General features: G+C 47.9%; 1 protein-coding gene across 10 annotated transcripts; it reads left to right on the forward strand.

Moving 5' to 3' along the window:
• Window positions 1–8,384: 8,384 nt before the first annotated feature.
• LOC310886755 (zinc finger CCCH domain-containing protein 11A-like) lies at window positions 8,385–21,512 on the forward strand. 10 transcript variants are annotated; one of them, XR_014575467.1, is made up of 6 exons: window positions 8,385–10,585; window positions 11,057–11,115; window positions 11,323–11,483; window positions 19,000–19,533; window positions 20,316–20,439; window positions 20,884–21,512. XR_014575467.1 is itself a non-coding variant. In XM_083811753.1 (6 exons), exons 3-6 carry the CDS (start codon window positions 19,140–19,142, stop codon window positions 20,985–20,987), a joined length of 402 nt encoding a protein of 133 aa, XP_083667879.1. In that variant the 5' UTR covers window positions 8,385–10,585; window positions 11,057–11,483; window positions 19,000–19,139; the 3' UTR covers window positions 20,988–21,512. The 10 variants fall into 10 exon arrangements, 3 of the variants coding, with proteins under 3 accessions (XP_083667879.1, XP_083667880.1, XP_083667881.1); XR_014575470.1 differs by having other exon boundaries at window positions 8,385–10,345; XR_014575472.1 differs by lacking the exon at window positions 11,057–11,115 and having other exon boundaries at window positions 8,385–10,345; window positions 19,000–19,193; window positions 19,414–19,533.
• Window positions 21,513–21,713: the final 201 nt, after the last annotated feature.

The raw sequence follows: 21,713 nt of genomic DNA on the forward strand, positions 1-21,713 counted from the left end.
GATGGAGACTTCTTAACATTTTTACAGGAAAATTAAGCAAGGTGGCAAAGTGCCTCTTGCTACAAAAATTGAACCATCTTTGCTAGACTCCGGGTGCTCTGGCTTCACAGTGAAACCCCCAAACTGAAAAATGTACCTGCTAATATATTGGGCTCTAAATGTAGCCCTGGGTTAATTGAATAACAATCCCTGGGTAAGATTGAAGTGCAGGAGGGGTTGGCTACGGTTTTAAGAGCCGGTTTGCAGAAAAGGGATTTCCCGTTAAGAAATGGCATATACTGATTGTTCTCTTCCTTGCTCTGCCAAGACCTGAAGCACATCTTGGAAGCCAGGCAGAATCCGTGGAGCCAATGGAGTTCTCAAGCTCGACTTCAGCTTCTTCCCAGCTAGAAGAAGCAAGGACACGCCGGCTGAGTTCCACAGGCAACGCGCCCGTATCTGTAGACGAGGATTTAGAGATGCTACTTTGGGAACTCTCAGACAGCATACTGGAAGCCGAGCTCGACTTGGACCCAGGGAAGGATGAGGATGACCTCCTCCTTGAGCTTTCCAAGATGATTGATGATTGAACTGCATAGTCCTATGGTATATTAAAAAAAAAAAAAAAAAAAAAAAAACAACAACAAAAAAAAACTCTTCTTCTTGTTGGATACCCCGAGGTGATCCTTTTTCTAACTGAGGCTTTGCAATGAGACTTAAAGCACAGTTGGAACTGGTAGAAATTGGCAGGATCTGCACTCAGTTGTCCTAAGTTTTCCTGCTGGTCAGAGTTAAGGTCTTGTGCATGGTTCCGTAACTATAGGTGGCTACCTTTGATATCAAGAGGACAAAGCACTTGTTTCTTTTGGCACAGAAAGATGTCCATCGGCACGCTGTGGTGGCTGTGAATTGACGTAGTGATGGAGCGATGCTCTGAAGGCTTAAACGGAAAGCTTCTTCCTTCCGCCCCCCTTGGCACAGCTCGATGTTGGGCACATTTTGAAGCCTGGGTGTTCTGATTTCTCGGACAGTTGATACCCAAATCCCGGAGTTACTATGTCAACTCTTGACTTTTATTTGTGTATGCCATTGTTTTGACTGTAATCTTTTCAGATGATGAAGCTGTAGGGACGGGAGGGAGCAAAATAATTATTCTAGCGTTGTGGACCAAACATGCTGCCAGGAGTGGTGGTGGTGGGGTCAGCCCACCCGGCCTTACTTTCAATTATCAGGGATGATAAAATGGTGTGAAAAGCAGCAGCTCTGCGATACGGCTACGCTACCCCCACTCCCTTCTCTTGTGCTGTACCAAAGTTCCCCCAAGCTTTGGTTGGTGCTTTTTGCTGGTGACAGTAGGACTCCAGGGCGAGTAGTCGGGACTCTCCTGCAGTAACTGGGTCAATTAAGGGTTGGTTTAAGTGCCTCCTGGTTTTTAAAATTGCTCCCCTGAGCTGCTGGCTCTGCTGCCTGCTACAGCAAATGTTCGGGTGCCATCAGCGTCGCACTTGGGCGTGGGCACTGACCCTGCGGAGGAGAGCTGAGACTCGCATGTATTGTGTACCCTGCCGCCAGTGATCGTTTTCCCCTAGCAGATCTATTTTGAATCATTTCCCTAAATTTTAGAGGAACTTTAGGCTCTTTGTGCTATGATTTGTGAAGCTGTAGGGGCCCTCAGGCATTTGCTGCTGGCAGAGGAAAACCGCTTGTCGAATTTGTTGTAAATACTTTCTGTTTGGACAACAACGCCTGTGTGTGTGTGTGTGTGCGTGTGTGTGTGTGTGCGTGCGTGCTTTGACGACCCCCTGCGACGCCCCAGCTCCGCGAGGGAAGCTTTGAAGCGGCTCTGGGAAAACCTCTGCGGAAGAAACCGCTGCTAGTGACTTGCGGAAAAGGGACTCCACAATCAGTGAGACTGTAAAGTAGGTATGTTTATTCAGCGCTGGGCAGCATGGGAGGTCGTGGGCATGAAGATTGATGACTCTTCCTCGTCACCGCTAGTTGACCTCTTGTCTTTGCACAGACTCAGTTGCTCCTTGGCTCTTGTGCACCTGCAGGACCAGTTTCTCCCAGTTTCTTAAGATAGGCTCACTCTCTTATTAGGAGACTGACCTTGGTAAGGGGCCCAAGGCTTCTTGCTTTAGTTAATTGGCACAATGCACCATAGCTAGCAAAGACACTAAGTAGCATCCTAGTTTAATGCCGTCAGCGCTCTATCTCTACTTGATAAGATTCTCCTAACTCCCTCTCTCACTGGAGCCCACGCAGCCCTCCGTCCTGCCGAAGGACTTCACGGGGACTTCTGCCGGCTCCGGGTGCCCGCACACAGACAGAAATGGCTTTGAGAGAAAACAATCAGGAGGAGGAGAGCTCAGAGACTGCGGCCGGCTTCGGCCACCTTCCCCTCGCTTTCCCTCTCCGTGTTCAAACCGAGCACTGTTCTGCCGTCAACCTTCGCTGCCTCTGCCCGCGGCGCTGGGCTTTCACGTGTGCCATTGCTCCTCTACATATTTTATCCTTCCTTTTGTAAGGAATGGTCCAGCAATTCGTGTCACTAAGGGATTTGAAGGGTTAACATTGAGGCCCGGGTCTAGGTGATAAGAGAACAAAGGGGTTTTGTCCTGGTTCCAGTTAGGACAGAGTTAATTTTCCCTCATAGTAGCTGGTAGGGTGCTATGTTTTGGATTAGGATGAGAAGAGCGCTGATAACATGCTGATGTTTTAATTGTTGCAGAGCAGTGTTTACACCAGGCCAAGGACTTTTCGGCTTCTCGCTCTGTCCTGCCAGCGAGCAGGCTGGGGGTGCAGCAGGAGCTGGGAGGGGACAGACCCAGGACAGCTGACCCAAACTGGCCAAAGGGGTATTCCATACCATCTGACGTCATGCTAAACAATATATAGGGGTGGCTGGCCGGGGTGGGGGGGCCGGCTGCTCGGGAATAGGCTGGGCATCGGTCCGCGGGTGGTGAGCAATTCCATTGTGCATCACTTGTTTTCTTACACATTATTATTGTTAATACTATTATCATTATCACTATTATTATTATTATTGTTATTATTATATTCCTGTCTTAATAAACTGTCTTTATCTCAACTCACCGGCTTCACTTTCCTGTTTCTCTCCCCCATCCCAGAGAGGGAGGGGGGAGGGTGAGCGAACGGCTGTGTGGTGTTTAGCTGCCAGCCAGGTTAAACCACAACAGTCCTTTTGGCGCCCAACGTGGGGCACGAAGGGTTGAGATATCGACAAATCTGACCAGAGTGTGTTAAACTAATATTGGTATAAGTATTGGACCTGCTTAATAGTTGCTAGTCACGATGTTGATTGCCTTAATCTCCAGTCTGCTGTACCTGTATTCCAAATTGAGTTTTATGGTGCGTTACTTTCTGTATGTGCTCCCTGTTGCACTGTTTATCCTTTCCGGGCCCTGGTTTAAGATTGTTATGGTACTGTGCGGTGTAACAATGGCTTATGAAATGATGAAATATCTGGTCACGACTTTAACCTGGTATTTGTACTCAGCACTGACGTCGACTCTATACTTTGGAAACCATATCTCGGAAACTATTAGCAATTACACCTATTGCCTGTTTTCGTTAGGGAGCCCATCTGTGAAGGGGACAGGGGAAGACATGTTTCCCTACCTGTTCACTCTCCCTTTCTCCTTCACCACCACCCTCTTATCCCCCGAGCTAGTTACGGTGGTTCTCCGAGATGTTGAATATCCTTGGGATACTCAGACCAGCCTGCTCTTGTTGTTATGTCTCCTGAATGCGCTTCAGGTTTTGTTGAGGGTTAAACAACTACTTAGGAATCTCATCCGGAGATCTGTCTTGAGGCGGGATAGTTGCGAGTGGCAGGGAGTGTGGGAGGATATGGGCAGGTTTCTAGAGCAGTGGTCACCTCCAGTGTTTTGGACATTCACCCCTGAACAACTGCAAAATCCTAAAAAGCTGGCAGAATGCTTGAAAAAAAGGTGTCATGACTCTGGCAGTTCCAAAGTGACACAAATCACTGTAGCGTGCTGGGGTCTGGCTTGTGCCTATCGAGCTGCAATTGATGCTACTAGCAACCTAGCTCCAGCTCCTGCAGCCGCTCCAGCTCCTGCAGCCGCTCCTGCTCCTGCAGCCATTCCAGTTCCAGCTCCTGCAGCCGCTCCAGCTCCTGCAGCCGCTCCAGCTCCAGCTCCTGCAGCCACTCCAGCTGCAGCTCCTGCAGCCGCTCCAGCTCCTGCAGCCGCTCCAGCTCCTGCAGCCGCTCCAGTTCCAGCTCCTGCAGCCGCTCCAGCTCCTGCAGCCGCTCCAGCTCCTGCAGCCACTCCAGTTCCAGCTCCTGCAGCCGTTCCAGTTCCAGCTCCTGCAGCCGCTCCAGCTCCTGCAGCCGCTCCAGCTCCAGCTCCTGCAGCCGCTCCAGCCCCTGCAGCCGCTCCAGCTCCTGCAGCTGCTCCCACTCCTGTGTCTGGGTCAGAGAAACGAGCTGTAGCAGTGCAAGTTGACCCCGCAGAGGGTATTCCAACCCCTGTGGCAGACCCTGTGTCTGGGTTAGAGAAACGAGCTGTAGCAGTGCAAGTTGCCCCTGTAGACAAGGTGAAGAAATGGTATAGAGGCTCAGGTCGTTTACAACGCAAACAGTCTTCTGCTAAGTCTGGGCATAGTGAAGACGAGGCTGGGCCATCAAAGGTGCAGGAGACTGAAGATGAGAATGGGGATGTCGAAAAATCAACAGTAATTACCCGGACTCTATACCAGCGTGAGCTACGAGATGTGCGAAAAGATTTTGGTCGCTGTATAGGTGAGCAGCTTGTCACCTGGCTGCTCCGGTGCTGGGACACTGGAGCCAATTATGTGGAATTAGAGGGCAAGGAAGCCAGGCGGCTGGGATCCCTTGCTAGGGATGCATGCATTGACAAAGCAATTGGAGATGGAGCACGATCTCGCAGTCTCTGGAGGCGTCTCCTGTCAGCTGTGCAGGAAAGGTATCCCTTCAAGGAAGAACTTGTATGTCTACCAGGCAAATGGACCACCATGGAGAAGGGAATTCAGTACCTGAGGGAATTGGCCATACGGGAAGTAATTTATAAGGACCTAGACGACGCACAAACATCCGCAGATCCAGATGCAGTCCAGTGTACACCACCTATGTGGCGGAAGTTTGTACGGAGTGCACCATCATCATATGCCAGCTCATTGGCAATAATAGCCTGGAAAGCGGAGGAGAATCCCCCAGTGAATGAAGTGGCTAAATTACTCCGGCAGTACGAAGGAAATCTCTCCTCTTCCCTACAGGCCTGTGTCTCGGCTGTGGAGAAACTCTCTGAAGAGGTCCACCAACTTAAAGAGAATTTATCTTCCCCTCCACCTGCACGAACCAGTGTCCACCAGCTAAAAGAGAATACTTTGGAGAAACTTTCTGAAAAGATCCACCAACTTGAAGAGAGATTATTTTCCTCCCCACCTGTACAAACCAGTGTCTCAGCTATTAGGGGTAAACATTCATCTATGCAAGGAAGACAATATGGTGGGCACACACACCGCGCCACCCTGTGGTTTTACCTACGTGACCATGGAGAGGACATGAGAAAATGGGATGGAAAATCTACTGCGACCCTAGAGGCATGGGTACGTGAATTGCAAAGGAAAACAATTGGGAAAAAGGAATTCTCTGAAAAGTTTGCTGCTCCAACTTCCAGCAGGCAGTCCTTTAGACACAGAAACGAAGATTCTGACCAGGACTAGAGGGGCCCTGCCTCCAGACAGGGGGAGGAAAGGGACAATCGAGTTTATTGGACTGTGTGGATTCGATGGCCTGGCACGTCAGACGCACAGAAGTATAAGGCTTTGGTAGACACCGGTGCACAATGTACTCTAATGCCATCAAGCTATACAGGGCCAGAGCCCATCTGTATTTATGGTGTGACAGGGGGATCCCAGCAGTTAACTGTATTGGAGGCTGAAGTGAGTCTAACCGGCAATGAGTGGCAAAAGCACCGTATTGTGACTGGCCCAGATGCTCCGTGCATCCTTGGCATAGACTATCTTAGAAGAGGATATTTCAAGGACCCAAAAGGGTTCTGCTGGGCTTTTGGCATAGCTGCCTTGGAGACAGAGGACATTAAACAGTTGTCTACCTTGCCTGGTCTCTCAGAGGACCCTTCTGTTGTGGGGTTGCTGAGGGTTGAAGAACAGCAAGTGCCAATCGCTACCACAACTGTGCACCGGTGGCAATATCGCACCAACCGAGACTCCCTGAGTCCCATCCATAAGCTAATTCGTCAACTGGAGAGCCAAGGAGTGATCAGCAAGACTCATTCACCTTTTAATAGTCCCATATGGCCAGTGCGAAAGTCTAATGGTGAGTGGAGACTAACAGTGGACTATCGTGGCCTGAACGAAGTCACGCCACCACTGAGTGCTGCAGTGCCGGACATGCTAGAACTCCAGTATGAACTGGAATCAAAGGCAGCCAAGTGGTATGCCACAATTGATATCGCTAATGCATTTTTCTCCATCCCTCTAGCAGCACAGTGCAGGCCACAGTTTGCTTTCACTTGGAGGGGAGTCCAATATACTTGGAATCGGCTGCCCCAGGGGTGGAAACACAGCCCTACCATTTGCCATGGACTGATCCAGTCTGCGCTGGAGCAGGGGGAAGCTCCTGAACACCTGCAGTACATCGATGACATCATTGTGTGGGGTGACACTGCAGAAGAAGTTTTCGAGAAAGGGAAGAAAATAGTCCAAATCCTTCTGAAGGCCGGTTTTGCCATAAAACAGAATAAAGTTAAAGGACCTGCACGAGAGATCCAGTTTTTAGGAATAAAATGGCAAGATGGACGTCGTCAAATCCCAATGGATGTGATCAGCAAAATAACAGCTATGTCTCCACCAACTAGCAAAAAAGAAACACAAACTTTCCTAGGTGTCGTGGGGTTTTGGAGAATGCATATTCCAAATTACAGTCTGATTGTAAACCCGCTCTACCAAGTAACCCGTAAGAAGAATGCTTTTGAATGGGGCCCTGAGCAACGACAAGCCTTTGAACAAATTAAGCAGGAAATAGTTCATGCAGTAGCCCTCGGGCCAGTCCGAACAGGACCAGATGTAAAGAATGTGCTCTACACCGCAGCCGGGGAGAATGGTCCCACCTGGAGCCTCTGGCAGAAAGAACCTGGGGAAACTCGAGGTCGACCCCTGGGGTTTTGGAGTCGGGGATACAGAGGATCTGAAGCCCGCTATACTCCAACTGAAAAGGAGATATTGGCAGCATATGAAGGAGTTCGATCTGCTTCGGAAGTGGTCGGTACTGAAGCGCAGCTCCTCCTGGCACCCCGACTGCCGGTACTAGGCTGGATGTTCAAAGGAACGGTCCCCTCTACACATCATGCAACTGATGCTACATGGAGCAAGTGGGTTGCACTGATTACTCAGCGGGCTCGAATAGGAAACCCCAGTCGCCCAGGAATCTTGGAGGTGATTATGGACTGGCCAGAAGGCAAATACTTTGGGATATCATCAGAGGAGGAGGTGGTTCGTGCTGAAGAAGCCCCACTGTACAACAAGCTACCGGAAAATGAGAAGACATATGCCTTGTTCACTGACGGGTCCTGTCGTATTGTGGGAAAGCATCGGAGATGGAAAGCTGCTGTATGGAGTCCTACACGACGAGTTGCAGAAGCTGCTGAGGGAGAAGGTGAATCGAGTCAGTTTGCAGAAGTGAAAGCCATTCAGCTGGCTTTAGATATTGCTGAACGAGAAAAGTGGCCAGTTCTCTATCTCTATACTGATTCATGGATGGTAGCAAATGCCCTGTGGGGGTGGTTACAGCAATGGAAGCAGAACAACTAGCAGCGCAGGGGCAAGCCCATCTGGGCTGCGGCATTGTGGCAAGATATTGCTGCCCGGGTAGAGAACCTGGTTGTAAAGGTATGCCATGTAGATGCTCATGTGCCCAAGAATCGGGCTACTGAAGAACATCAAAACCACCAGCAGGTGGATCAGGCTGCTAAGATTGAAGTGGCTCAGGTGGACCTGGACTGGCAACATAAAGGTGAATTATTTATAGCCCGATGGGCCCATGACACCTCAGGCCATCAAGGTAGAGATGCAACCTACAGATGGGCTCGTGATCGAGGGGTGGACCTGACCATGGACACTATAGCACAGGTTATTCATGACTGTGAAACATGTGCTGCAATCAAGCAAGCCAAACGGTCAAAACCTCTTTGGTATGGAGGACGATGGCTGAAATATAAATATGGAGAGGCCTGGCAGATTGATTACATCACACTCCCTCAAACCCGCAACGGCAAGCGCCACGTACTTACAATGGTGGAAGCAACCACCGGATGGCTGGAAACATATCCTGTGCCCCATGCCACCGCCCGGAACACTATCCTGGGCCTTGAAAAGCAAGTCTTATGGCGACATGGCACCCCAGAGAGAATTGAGTCAGACAACGGGACTCATTTCCGAAACAACCTTATAGACACTTGGGCCAAAGAACATGGTATTGAGTGGGTGTATCACATCCCCTATCATGCACCACCCTCTGGAAAAGTTGAACGATACAATGGACTGTTGAAGACTACGCTGAAAGCAATGGGTGCTGGGACATTCAAAAATTGGGATACACATTTGGCAAAGGCCACCTGGTTAGTCAATACCAGGGGATCTGCCAACCGAGCTGGACCTGCCCAATCAAACCTGTTACGCACTGTAGAAGGGGATAAAGTTCCTGTAGTGCACGTAAGAAACATGCTGGGTAAAACAGTCCGGGCTACTCCTGCCTCAGGAAAAGGCAAACCCATTCGTGGAATTGCTTTTGCTCAGGGACCTGGATGCACTTGGTGGGTAATGCAAAAGAATGGGGAGGTCCGGTGTGTACCTCAAGGGGATTTGATACTGGGTGAGAATAGCCTATGAGTTGAATTGTAGTATGTTAATTATTATATAATAATGTATGTCATCACTACCATGATTGCTATATATCATAGATGAAAATGGTGATTAATTAGAATGTATTGGACAGAGTGTAACCTGAGCATGACATAAATGGTATGGAATAAGGGGTGGATATCTGTCCTGGTTCCAGTTAGGACAGAGTTAAGTAGCTCATAGTAGCTGGTAGGGTGCTATGTTTTGGATTAGGATGAGAAGAGCGCTGATAACATGCTGATGTTTTAATTGTTGCAGAGCAGTGTTTACACCAGGCCAAGGACTTTTCGGCTTCTCGCTCTGTCCTGCCAGCGAGCAGGCTGGGGGTGCAGCAGGAGCTGGGAGGGGACAGACCCAGGACAGCTGACCCAAACTGGCCAAAGGGGTATTCCATACCATCTGACGTCATGCTAAACAATATATAGGGGTGGCTGGCCGGGGTGGGGGGGCCGGCTGCTCGGGAATAGGCTGGGCATCGGTCCGCGGGTGGTGAGCAATTCCATTGTGCATCACTTGTTTTCTTACACATTATTATTGTTAATACTATTATCATTGTCACTATTATTATTATTATTGTTATTATTATATTCCTGTCTTAATAAACTGTCTTTATCTCAACTCACCGGCTTCACTTTCCCGTTTCTCTCCCCCATCCCAGAGAGGGAGGGGGGAGGGTGAGCGAATGGCTGTGTGGTGTTCAGCTGCCAGCCGGGTTAAACCACAACAGGTTTTTAGGGAAAAGTGCTGACTACTGCAGGGGATGTTGCTAGAGTTTCTGAAATCCGGCGTAGAGGCTCCCAAACGAGGAGGAAGGGGGAGCTGAAGGACAATTGAAGGACAAAAGCCTGAGAGGAAGACAACCAGCATTCAGCCCGAGCAAGCCCCGAGAGACCACCAGAGACTGGTACGCAGGCGCCCCTGGGAGGGGTTTCGGATTCCGGAAACCAATTCTAATAACCCTGCCTCTTCTCGAAGTAGTAATGAATATGTATTAGCCTGGGAGCATCAAAACCAGCCGCCTTACGTAACAGGTGTGCGTCCTGGGGGAGCAGAGACTCCCGGCGCACCCAGCGCTGCTTGCTTGCCTCTATGCATTTAATAAATTGTAAACTTTGATTGTAATCCTATTTGGCACTCAGCCATTTATAACACTTTTTATATTCGTATTTTATTTAAGGCTGTCTTGCCCCCCTCCCCCCCCCCAGCCTCGCTGCTCGCCAATAAAGCTGGCGCAGGGACCCCTGCCTGCAACCATAGAGACGCGGTCCTCCCGGCCTGCTAGAGCGGCCCCCCCACGCTCCTCCAGCATCCCAGCGTCCCTTGCGCGCTCCCGCCCGGCCTCAGGGGCTTCCGGAGGCGGCCCAGCAGGGGCGGCGGGAGCAGCGAGGCGGCGGCAGCCATGGCGTACCGCGGGCAGGACCAGAAGGTGCAGAAGGTGATGGTGCAGCCCATCGTAGCCTTCCTGCGGCCGGGGAGCGACGGGGGAGTGGGTGGGGGGCGGCCCCGGCCTCAGGGGTCTCGGCCCGGGCCTTGAGGCCTTGTCCCGGGGCCCTGGGGCCTCGTTGCAGGGTTTGAGGCCTTGTCCTGAGGCCTTGTCCCGGGCCTGGAGCTCTTGTCCCCGTGCTGAGCCCTTCACGCAGCGCCCCGGAACCTCATCTTCCGCTACCTGCAGAGCGTGAGTAGCGCGGGGAGAGGACGGGGAGGGGATGGGGATGGGGATTTGGGGGGGGTGGGGGGAGCGGGGAGGGTCCGGGGATCTCCCTCGCTGAGTTTTCGGCTCCCACCCGTTGCTCGGGGCAGGTTTGTGGGGAATGGAGAGCTGTGCGGCGTGCTGGTGGGTACAAGGAGCTGCTGCGCAGCCCGGCGTTTCGCCCTCGTGTTAACGGGAGTGGCATCGTGCAGCCGGGCTTGCAGGAGTGTTCCCTTGTGACTGGAAACGTGTCCTTCAGCAAACGTGTAGTATTCACCCAGTCATATAAGACTCTAAAATGTCAGACTGTTAATTGAAACTGCCCCTGAGAGTTGCTCCTTGGAGTGTTTGGGAGCTCTAGCGGCTATGGTTAGCGGGTATTTCTGAACACACGAGAGAGAACAAAACTGCTCGCGGTGTTTGTGTTCCAATTTACTCTCCTCCTTCGTTCTGCAGAGCTCGAGGATCCAGGTGTGGCTGAGCAAGTGAACGTGCAGATAGAAGGCTGCATCATCGTGAGTGTCAGCACGACCCCACGTTACGTCGTTAGTTTGTTTTCCCTCATTCACAATCCTATTTTTTCTTGTCAAGAAAAACTAGCCCAAGGGAAAAAAGAAATCGTGCTTCTCTAACAATTAGTCTTCATTGTCCAGCCTGGCTCAGCAAAGCTGACGATGGTTCGTGTTGTTGCTGAACTAATTGCCACTGTTGCCGATTTCTAGGGCTTTGACGAGTACGTGAATTTGGCGCTGGACGACGCAGAGGAGATTCACTCCAAGACAAAATCAAGGAAACAGCTGGGTGTGTCGTGTGTCTGTGCAACCCGAGTGACGCGCGGTCTGAAACCTGCCCGGGTGAGCCTTCTAGGTAGCAGCACTGAGAGGTATCAACCGTGTGACGAGCCTTGCTGTTGAAGTTCAGTGAGCAATTCCTGGCTACATCTCTGTCCCTGATGATTTTTGAGCTGCTGATTTTGCTGAATGAAGGAGAATCTGTCCCTGCCTGAGACCAGTTCTGGCCTTTGGAACGTGTAATACCAGGCGGCCTGCACTCTGCATGATGGGCAAAACCCTGCTCAACCACACGAAACACTTTCTGAAAACACGAGATTATTCTCAGGTTCTGGGCTCTCTCTAATCCCCTCTTTCCCTTCTCTGTGCTGCAGGCCGTATCGTGTTAAAAGGGGACAGCATCACTCTTCTACAGAGCGTTTCTAAGTAGAATTTGCCATCCTTAGAACAAAGGTGGCTGCCGTGCTGCGGAGTGACTGAGTGCCAGGGGAACGCGGCCCGCTGGTAGATAGGAAGTTATTTGTAACTGGGGTTGCATGCTGAGGTCAAAAGTCCTTCCTTTGTGGGAGCGAGTTGTTTGTAGCTTGAAACAATACGTGATGTATTTCACAAATAGCCATTTTTCACATTAACTGTAAATGTAAACCACAAATCTGCTTGTTTTCAGTCTCTTCCTTCTGTGAATGGAGAAGGAGGAGAAATATAGAAGCGTGGGCTTTTCTTTTTGCTGTGGATCTGATAAGTTTCGATAACGCTATGTGCTTTCTTGACCATTACATCTGCATTACGTGGCCAGGGTGGACTCGTTCAGGGCACGGAAGCCCCACACAGTCCTTGAGCTAGCAGGGTGCTAAGGAGGGTGTTGGAGATTTTGCATGCAATTGCAGCCCTTTGTTGCTGCAGTGACAGGTTCCTCAGATTCTTTCTAAACAGGGTTTAACTTGTTGAGAATCTTTTTGGGAGTGCTTATTGTGGATCAGTCAGTAAAAGTATCTTAGTGGGCCCGTGAGGGATTTGGGGCTGTGGTGCAGTAACCCAGTGTTTACAAGTGTTACTGCTACGCATGCTTGTCCAATAACGTCTCCAGATCAGAGAGTGAGAGCGGGCAACTGGTTCAGATTAAATCTGTCACTTCTTGCTGCTTTGGACAGAGCCTGTAGATTAAACCCTTGTGCTGTTCAATAAGCTGGGGTATCAGATGTGTCGGTTGGGTTTTTACCATTTGATTTATTTTTTTTATCCGTTTGGAGATCTGTCTTTTCTATTTAAGTTTCCCCAAGAGAGCTGAGTTGCTTGATGCATCGACCAAAGAGAAGTTCCCCGGCTGACTTGGGACAGCCAGTCCCCTCGTTTTTCTGATCACAAAAAAAAAAAAAAAAAGAAAAAGAAAAAAATCGAAGAAGAAAAATTTTGACTGTAACTGTAACTCAGAAACTAAGATTACCTAAATGGAGAGAAATGAATTTTGATGCACAGGCTGTGCTAGAAATCTGTTAATCAGCATTCAGTTTTTCAAAACTTCAATTTGTGTATCATCATCATGAAAATTAATAAATTCAAGGTGGGAGATCCTTTCCTGAAAGGGAAGGACAGAAATACGAGTCTTGCTGTGGGGCCTACCCAGCGCAGTTCTGCCATTCCGAGAAGTAATACGTCAGGAGTGTCACAGCAGACGTTCCCAGGAAGAAACCTTTGAGGGGCAGCACGACACACTTGATTGGCTAAAGCAGCTTCAGCTGGACAGCCTGCTGCCGGGATGGGTAATTCTAAGTTGTGTTCAAGTTGCTGAGTTCCTTTCAGCATGTAGTAAAGATGTAACGTGCCAATGTCGTTCGGGAACAGGAGGCATTACGTGTCACCAGCAGTGGGCACGTAGGGAACAAAACAGTATCTTACGAGGTCCTCCACATCTGCCTTTCATTTTGTCCTTGGTTTGCCAGCTGGAGCTTTCAGGAGGTGAGGAAGGAGGCTGCCCCAGTGAATAGTTCAGGTGTTGCAGGGTATTTGTGATGCAGTGCTTGTAAAATTTACCTGCCCGCATCTCCTGTTACAGGCAGCCCCCCGCGGGCCCTGTGAGACGGGGAGCTGCTGCCCGGGGTTAGGCCCAAGGTGCCCTGTCAGGCCCAGGGCCGCCCTTCCCCTCGCCCTGCCCTTCCCTCCCGCTCCTCAGCCCTTGCTCAGGCCTTTTGGGCCGTCTGGCCGTCCGTCTGGCCGTCTGTCCATCCATCCGGCCGTCTGGCCGTCCATCTGGCCCTGTGTCCCTCCATCCCACCTCCCTGCCCTGTCCCTGCCGTCTCCCTGGGGAAGCAAAGAGTCCCTGGGCTGTCTTCAGGGGGGAGGTTCTGCTCAGGAAATTAAAGCTTCCCCCTTAACCCGCCTTGCGAGTTATTTTGAGTTCCAACCTTATGCCTTCCTTTCGTAGCAGTGCCTCTGAGGGGTGCGCTGTAAGGTAGCCGTCATCTGGCGCGCTGCTCCTGCGTTTCCCAAAGGAACTGCCTTCGGGATCTGACTAACTCTGGATGCACGCGGTTGTCACCTTAATTTCTCCGTTAGTTTGCTGAAAACAACCCGCTTGGGTTGTTCAAACCCGCTTGGGTTTGTTCAAACTTGGATCGAGGAGGTCTCTGTTTCCTTATGCTGATGTTCACGATGAAAGTGCAGAAGGGATGCTTACTGTTGCCCGGGTCAGTCCTGTTGCCAGGATGGGAATGTTTAGCCTACCGGCCCTCTGGTGTTGTTAGGCTGCACTCGGAGTGTGAGCTCTGGGCCTTATTTGGAAAAGACTGCGTTATTTGAGTGTACAAACCCGAGATATTCTGCGGATAGGTGATTCTCAAACCACGTCAGAACCACCGCTGTGGCGTGTGCTGGAGTCGGACGCGCGTTTGACTGATCAGGCGGAGCAGGTGAATTGAATTTGTTGCTGGATGGCGAGGTGTTCTGGGGGAAGAGCTAGTCTAAGGAAAACTTCCTCTTACTGCCCCTTCCCATCTCAAATGGCCACTGTCTGGGGAAATTGCTTCTTTATGACATTAACTACAACGTTACAGTGAGGATGAGGAATCATCATTACTCCCATAGTTATTTGCTGCCAGGCCGCAGCGTTGATTTCAGAGATTTAAAAAAAAAAAAAAGGAAAAAGAAAGGAAGTATGTATTCTTTCACATACTCTCTTTTCCCTGAGAGTAAATGTTGTAGCTTCAGCAGTACCCTTCCTCTGGAAACGATTCCCAGTGCCTGCTCAGACACTGGGGAGGAAAATGACAGAGAGAACAATGGAGGAGAGCCACCCGATACAAAGAAAGGAAAAAAGGGGTTATGGATGAAGGGAAAGCAACTACATAAAAAATTGGTGCTATCTAAAAATTGGTTAAGGGTTTGGGACCTGCAGGTGCTGCCTACACGTGCGTGTGTTGCAGTCGTGCCTGTTGCCACTGCGCAAAATGGAGAGAGCTTCTTTGTTGAATGCAGCATGTTAAAGCATGCGCCATTGCCTGGAAGAAAAGCACGGCCTTCCCTCGTGTGGGACTTCTTCCCCATTGATCTGTGGTTTACCTGAAGGTTTACCATAACCTGCATAAGTTTCAAAAGCAAGCAAACAACCAACCAAAAAACAACACCAACATTAAAGAGTGGCAAGGCAGATGCTCATCTGGGGACTCTGACTCATCGGTGACATCACCAAGCAAAGCACTGTGAGCGCTTCGGGTCGGGGCTGCTGCGGCGAGCCTCGCAGCCGGGAGGGAGAGCGGGTACGGTTCGCCTCTGGCGGGTCTGTGTCAGCCCTCTGCCCTGGTGGCTTCGTTAGCAGTGAGAGTTTGACTGCTGTGTTCCCAGCTTTCGCTTCTGCACCGACCGTGTGGCAGAGCCCGCAAGCTGCTTCCTCAGCTGGAAGAGGAAGAGGAGTGACCTCAACTGTGCCGAGGTAAAGCAGAACTGTTGAAAAGATTTGTCAAAGATGCGGGTTGTACCAGCGCAGCCGCTGCAGCTGCAGCAGGTCCTGGAGCATTGGAGAAGATAGAGAGGGGTTTCTTCGTGAAAAGAATGCTGTGAAAGTGTTTTCACGCGGGAAATTAGGAGAAGCGCCTCTGTTGTTTGGATATCCTCTATTGACCTGGCACACGGGCATTACAGCATACCTGGCACACTCTTTGTATTGTTTGTAAAAAAAAAAAAAAAAAAGTGTTTTAGGGCAGGCCAAAAACCTGCCTTGGCACTTCCACATCGCAGCAGTGCTTGCAGGCCGTGCATCCTGGATGCCAGGCCAGGATCTAAATCCGATGGTGCTGTTGGTAACGTGAAGTTCAGGAAGCACTTCTGGGTTTTTCTGCTCTTCCACGTGAATTTTTGCCCTGTGAAGGTGGTGTACTGAGCTCTTTTCTTACCAACAAATAGGTTTAAAAGCAGTTACAGCAAGGATGAGCTGTGCTAGCAGGGGGCTGTTCTGTGCTTCGACCATGGGAAGATGAATGGTTTACCTATGCACCGTTAAATATAGTTTGACACCTAGCACACAACACTTGCAGCCTGTGGGGTGCTTTAACAAGCAGGTAAATCAGCGGAGACTGTTTTGCAGCCAGGCTGATGCTGGGTGATTAAAAAGCAGGGTCACAACAAGGAGTTTATGCTGTTCTTTCTTGCTTGTCATCCGACTGTCTGCTTACACTGTTCTAAAAAAAAAAAAAAAACCACCAAAACGGGGTAAGCATCTTTAATACCTTTATTATAAATGGAAGGCACAAAACAGGCCAGCAACAGAGACTGTCCAAGAGAAAGACTTTGTGCTTTATAAACAAACAAGAAATTACCCTTAGGTAGGTGTGATAATCCTTCCCTAATGCATTTTTTGGAGTGCAAAAATATTTTGTTCCCTTCTTGCTCTTCTCTCCAGGACAAAGGCAGAATAGCCAACTGGAAAGTTAGACCAGGGAGGTCAGTTTGTTCCATACTGAGAAAGACAAGCCTGTAAAACAAACTAGACAGGTTTTCTTTGGACTAGTTATCTTCCTTCAGCAAAGGCAAAGTTTATGACACTTGTTGGCATGTATTTCCAGACCCCCAGCTACCGTGACTGTAGTGCATCTGTAATTCTTTTGTACAAAAAGAGTTCAAAATCTCGTAACGCAAAAACTTTACTAGCACCCTGGAGAAAAAAGAAATCTAAAACTCTTGCCAACTTCTATTACAGACCTGCTGAGTGCACCAGAGTTACTCATTTTTATTCAGGCTTTCAGGGGCTAGTTCAGTTGGTTTCTGTTCAGCACTTGGATCGCCATATTGGCAGATGTCAGTTAAAAAAAAAAAAAAAGCTTTGGAGATCTTTTTTAAAATGAGACTGCTTTTTATGGCATTTAGGGCTGTGAGGTATCCTTGGTTTTTGCTTTCTTCCCATTCCTTAGACCAGATCCATTCATACCCTGAACAGCGTTCTGGGTCTGTTCAGGAAAATGGAAGGCAACAAGCAAAATGATGAGCTCCTTGGGCATTCAAAAGAGCTCAATCTGGAAAAGATTTCAAGTCCAACTTCCATGCTAAGGAGCACCAGTAATTTTTAGAAGTAGATGCAGAGGAATCTGCATGGCACTAAGTGTGTTTCTGAAGGTGCTAAAGGTCGGAAGTGACGATTCCTCTCAATACTAAAGAAGAGAAGGAAACCTTGCACTTAACTACTGTTTTTATTCCCTTTGTCAAGCAGTCAAAACCAACAACTAATACGAGAACCCAACTTTTCCCCTCTTTACTTTAGATTTGGGAAAATTCCCTGCCAAAATAATACTTCCTGGAAAATTCACTAGTGTTTGTGTGAGTAAAAGGTTCCAACCTTTTATTATTAATTTGTAAGAACTATTTCATCCGCTTTTGTCCAGAAGAGTCAGAAATAATTTGCACAGAAATGTGCAGCATTTTAATGAAAGGATTCAGAATCACTCTAATTTGAACTTTATCTGGTCTGGTTGCAGGTTTTATGACATTTAGTGTCTTAAAAAAAAATCAAAATATCTGACTTCACATCAGAAAAAAAAACCTGCTTGTGGCTAAATAAAATCTGTTGCAGCTCTGGTCATTGAAAAATCATTGGCTGTTAAATTGGACCTTAGTCATCTTTTCTAACCTTTCATGATCTTGCAGCAATGGATGATGATGGATATATGGATTAGGGAACAGCACGTGATGGCAAACCTGTGGTATTTGCTACAGCGCAGAAAGAAAACAAATTGCTTCCAAAAAATCAAACTAATTCAAAATTCTTGGTATCATGCAGCCATGCCACTGGCAAAGTGAGCATTGCCCTGCCTCTCAAAGCTTGCTGTATCCTTGATCTGCTGTCTTCCTGCTGTTAATTGATTGCAACTCTACGTGTCTGATCAGGGCTACGAGTTGTTCTCCATATGGATACCATACAACATATACTGTGCACGCTTGTGTGTATAGATATGTTTATCCTGTATGCATGTACATATGTATGCATATTTGTGTGCTGGCCCCCAGATCACTCATGGTATAAAGCATTGGCCTCGAAGGCATACTCATCAAAATATTTGGTAGATCCTCCATTTTTTTCTAGTTCCCTCAAAATGAGAGAGTTTTTACGCGCTCTCTGTGTCAAAAAGGCAAAACTTCTGATTTCCACTGTCGCTCTCGCTAACTTTCTATCACTCACTCCTCGTGTGTGTGTCTAAACACATATGTGTGTATGCGTATGCACATTTGTGTATTTCTATGCACTGGTGTGTTTTTTGCTGTACAGGTAATAAAGACGGGGAAAGGTTTTAGTGTTTTCTTAATAGGTGAAGAAATCTTGAAGACCAGAGATTGGAACATACTGAATTTTGAATAAAAAAAAAAAAAAAAAAAGTCAAATTGTCTGGCTGTGGAAGATGGATCCTCATTTTTGCAGCCACTTTGAATCACGAGTTCATCTCTAAAGGCACTGTTTTTTTTTGTTTTTGTTTTGTTTTGTGGGGGTTTTTTTTTGGTTTTTATTTTTTGAAGAGCTAACTAACCCTGGCTGTCTCCAGTCTGAGAGAGTGTTCAGATGGACTTGCTTCCTCCATTAGTTATAAGCTGTTTAAAAGCACATCCTACGTTTGAATTGTGGATGAGAGGTTCCCTTGGCAAAGTGGAGAGGCAAATTCTTCCTACCCCTTTATCATTAATTCACGGATTCAGTGTTGGTTCGGCCTCCAGGAGAAGTTAACTGGAAGTCTTTGAAGATCAATAACTTTGCTGAGGTTGTCCAGGTAGGTGAACTCGAAGACCCACAGTGACTGGAACATGCTATTTAACGCGTCATACTGCATTCTGTAGAAGTTACTCGTAGCCATAGTTGATCATTGCCTTGCATGTATGATCAGGTGGTTTTTGAAGAAGTGACTCCATTTTCAGGCTTCCAGGTGTGCTCCAAGGCATATTATTGAGGACGTGGAAGAGAACACTTGCTGACAAAGCTCCTGGCAGCTTTACAGAACTTTAGTTTAATATTGTGTTAGTTCCCGTAACAGCTGATTTCAAGGCATTGCTCTCCTCAAGAGACTAATTTGATGAACAGAAGAAAGCTGGAAAAATGCTTGTTACTCATTATTTTTCACTTGTTGGTACTTTGTTTAGGGTTACTTTTAAAAAGAAGATTTCACTGATCACAAGCCAGTGGAAGACTTTCAGCCCAAGCAAGGGTGAAGACAGCTCTCTCCAAGAGCAGAGGAAGTCGCTGTGGAGAGAACCCGAGCTTGTTATCAGAACTTGTCGGCATGTCTAAACAAGGAGACGATTGCTACTTCTATTTCTATTCTACCTGTACCAAGGTATGGCTGGGTTTCTTTTGCTTTGCTTTGCTTTGTTTTTGGTTTTTTTTTTTTTTCATTTTTTTCAGGAAGGGGTAGAGTAGGAGGAGGAGGCACACTGGTCTTTGGTTAACGTGATAACCAGATAGATTCTGAATTCAATCGTAGCAACCTGAGGCAGTAGCATGGACGTTTTTGAGGCTGTACTATATTTTCCTTGTTGGTTTCCTTTTGGTTACAGGGAGACAACTGTTCCTTCCGCCACTGCGAAGCTGCTCTGGGGAACGAGACAGTCTGCACGCTGTGGCAGGAGGGTCGTTGTTTCAGGAATGTCTGCCGATTCAGACACATGGAAATTGACGTGAGTGCCTAAAGATGTGTTCTCAAAATAAATCAACAAAAGCATTTTTCAGTGCTGTAGGTGTGCTGATTGTGCTTTTGCAGGATAGAGTCATTTGCTTTGGAATTACACTGGTTTCTGTTAGCAGGGGAGGGGGTGGGAGGAAGGAGAGGGAAATAAAATCAATGCCTTAGGTATGTCTTAGCAAGATTTTCTTTTATTAGACGCCGACAGTATTGTCTCAACAGATGCAGAATAACCGCTAACTAGACTGCTAAAACCTGCTGGAGCAGGGGGGTAATAAACAGGCTGTACTAGCCTCCTGAGAGCAGGCTTGATAATGATCTATCAGGTCTCTTGTGTCCCGGAGTCCTTCAGATAATGCTGTTCTAGCTGCCTGGGCTAGGAAGCAGTGGGGAAAGTTAAAGGTGCAGAAGAACGAAGTCTCCAAGAAGTAGTTCTGGATAGAGTTAACGTAGGCAATTTAAGATGTTCTTTTTCCCTCTGAATAATCCTAGTATAATCCTAGGCGTATTAGTTTAACCCACCCTAAACTGATGTCTGAGAGTGCCTGTCTTCTCAAACTGAATGATGACAGGGCTAAACGTGCATAGTGGTTACAGCTTCTGCAAACTTTGTGAATATGCCCGGAAATACTATACTTCCGTGATAAACTGACCTTTGGAATGATGTTTCAGCACTGTATTGTGACAGCCCTATCGCTGTCGTGACCTGGAACTGTGCATCTCTTTGCAAACCTTAGGTGCATGTTATCACGAGCTTGTCTTTCTTTCTGTCTTCAGAAAAAGCGCGGTGAGATTCCCTGCTACTGGGAGAAGCAGCCAGTAGGCTGTCAGAAAGCCAACTGTGCTTTTCATCACGCAAAGGGACGTTACATCGATGGAGTCTTCTTACCACCAAGCAAGAGTGAGTTTAGGTCCTTTTTCTTTAAGTATTGAAGAATTAATTTTGCATATTACTTAGTGGGTGCCAATAGTGTAGGAGACATCAGGTAACCGTCCATTTGTGAGTGCAGGAAAAGGTCTGCAGTCCTAGGTGGTCAGCTAAACCGAGTGTACTGCTGCTGTACTGCTGGTATTTGTTTTCTGCTTTCATGCTCAGCTTCTCTCTGCTTTGTGTGATATTTGCCTTGCAGTTTGCTTTCTGTTGTTTCGTCCTCTGCTGGGTGGTAGGGAGATGTGTTGTTGTTTGAAGGCAAGTCATTGTTCACGGTGTAAACAGTGGCGGGATGGGCAAAAGGAGATGCTGAATTCATTGTCTGTGCAGGTTATCTGCCTTAGCTACCATCTTCGTGCATTGTGGTCAAAGTTTTAAACTGCCATATTACTGATGATCCTCCTCTTCCTCTAGCTACACTGCCAAGTCCGCCTGAGTCCGCGGACGATGATTTGAAAGTGGCTCAGATGTCACTGCAGCAAAACAAACTTTCTGTCCAGTCCAATCCCTCTCCATAGCTAAGGCGGGTGATGAAAGTGGAAAACTCGGAAAATGTCCCAAGCCCTACACACCCTCCAGTTGTAATCAATGCTGCAGATGATGATGAAGATGATGATGGTGAGCATGGTTTGGTTCTTGGAAGGAATTTGTGCTGTAAATGATTGTGTAAGTCTTTGGTTCTTGGAAGGAATTTGTGCTGTAAATCAATGTATAAATCACAGATGACCTGAGGTCTGACTAGCGATAGGGCAGGCAGTCTGGTCAGGTCACTGGTGGCTTTGTCTGGCAGTCAGTGGACAGAACCTGAAATGTTGGAGGAAAGCTTAGAACCCCTCTTGGCTTTAGTTGGTCTGTTGTGTAAAGCTCTATGTGAAACTAGGAAGGAAATTCCTTTTTTTTTGTCTGAAGAGTAATATGTTGTGTAGTAGTTAAAGCTGCAGAGAGAATCTAGAGTCCTAGATGTTTTGTCCTAGGGTAGTCTACTTACGAGTTCATCAGGTCAGTGTAGCTGTATTAAAAAAAAAAAAAAAAAAAAAAAAAAAGCTTTTTTATAGGAACCATGGACTGAAGTGTCATTGCATGAGCTACATAATCACAAACAATCTGGCCTATGCATAACTGAATAGATTTTTCCCCTTCAGACCAGCTTTCTGCGGAAGGAGAAGAAACTAAAACTCCCGTCCAGCAACCAGCTGAGGAAGGCCAAAATGGATTACGGATGATTTCCACTCGGAAAGCCAGTG

This window comes from Anser anser (assembly GCF_964211835.1).
Source record: "Anser anser genome assembly, chromosome: 26".
NCBI classification, from domain to species: domain Eukaryota; kingdom Metazoa; phylum Chordata; class Aves; order Anseriformes; family Anatidae; genus Anser; species Anser anser.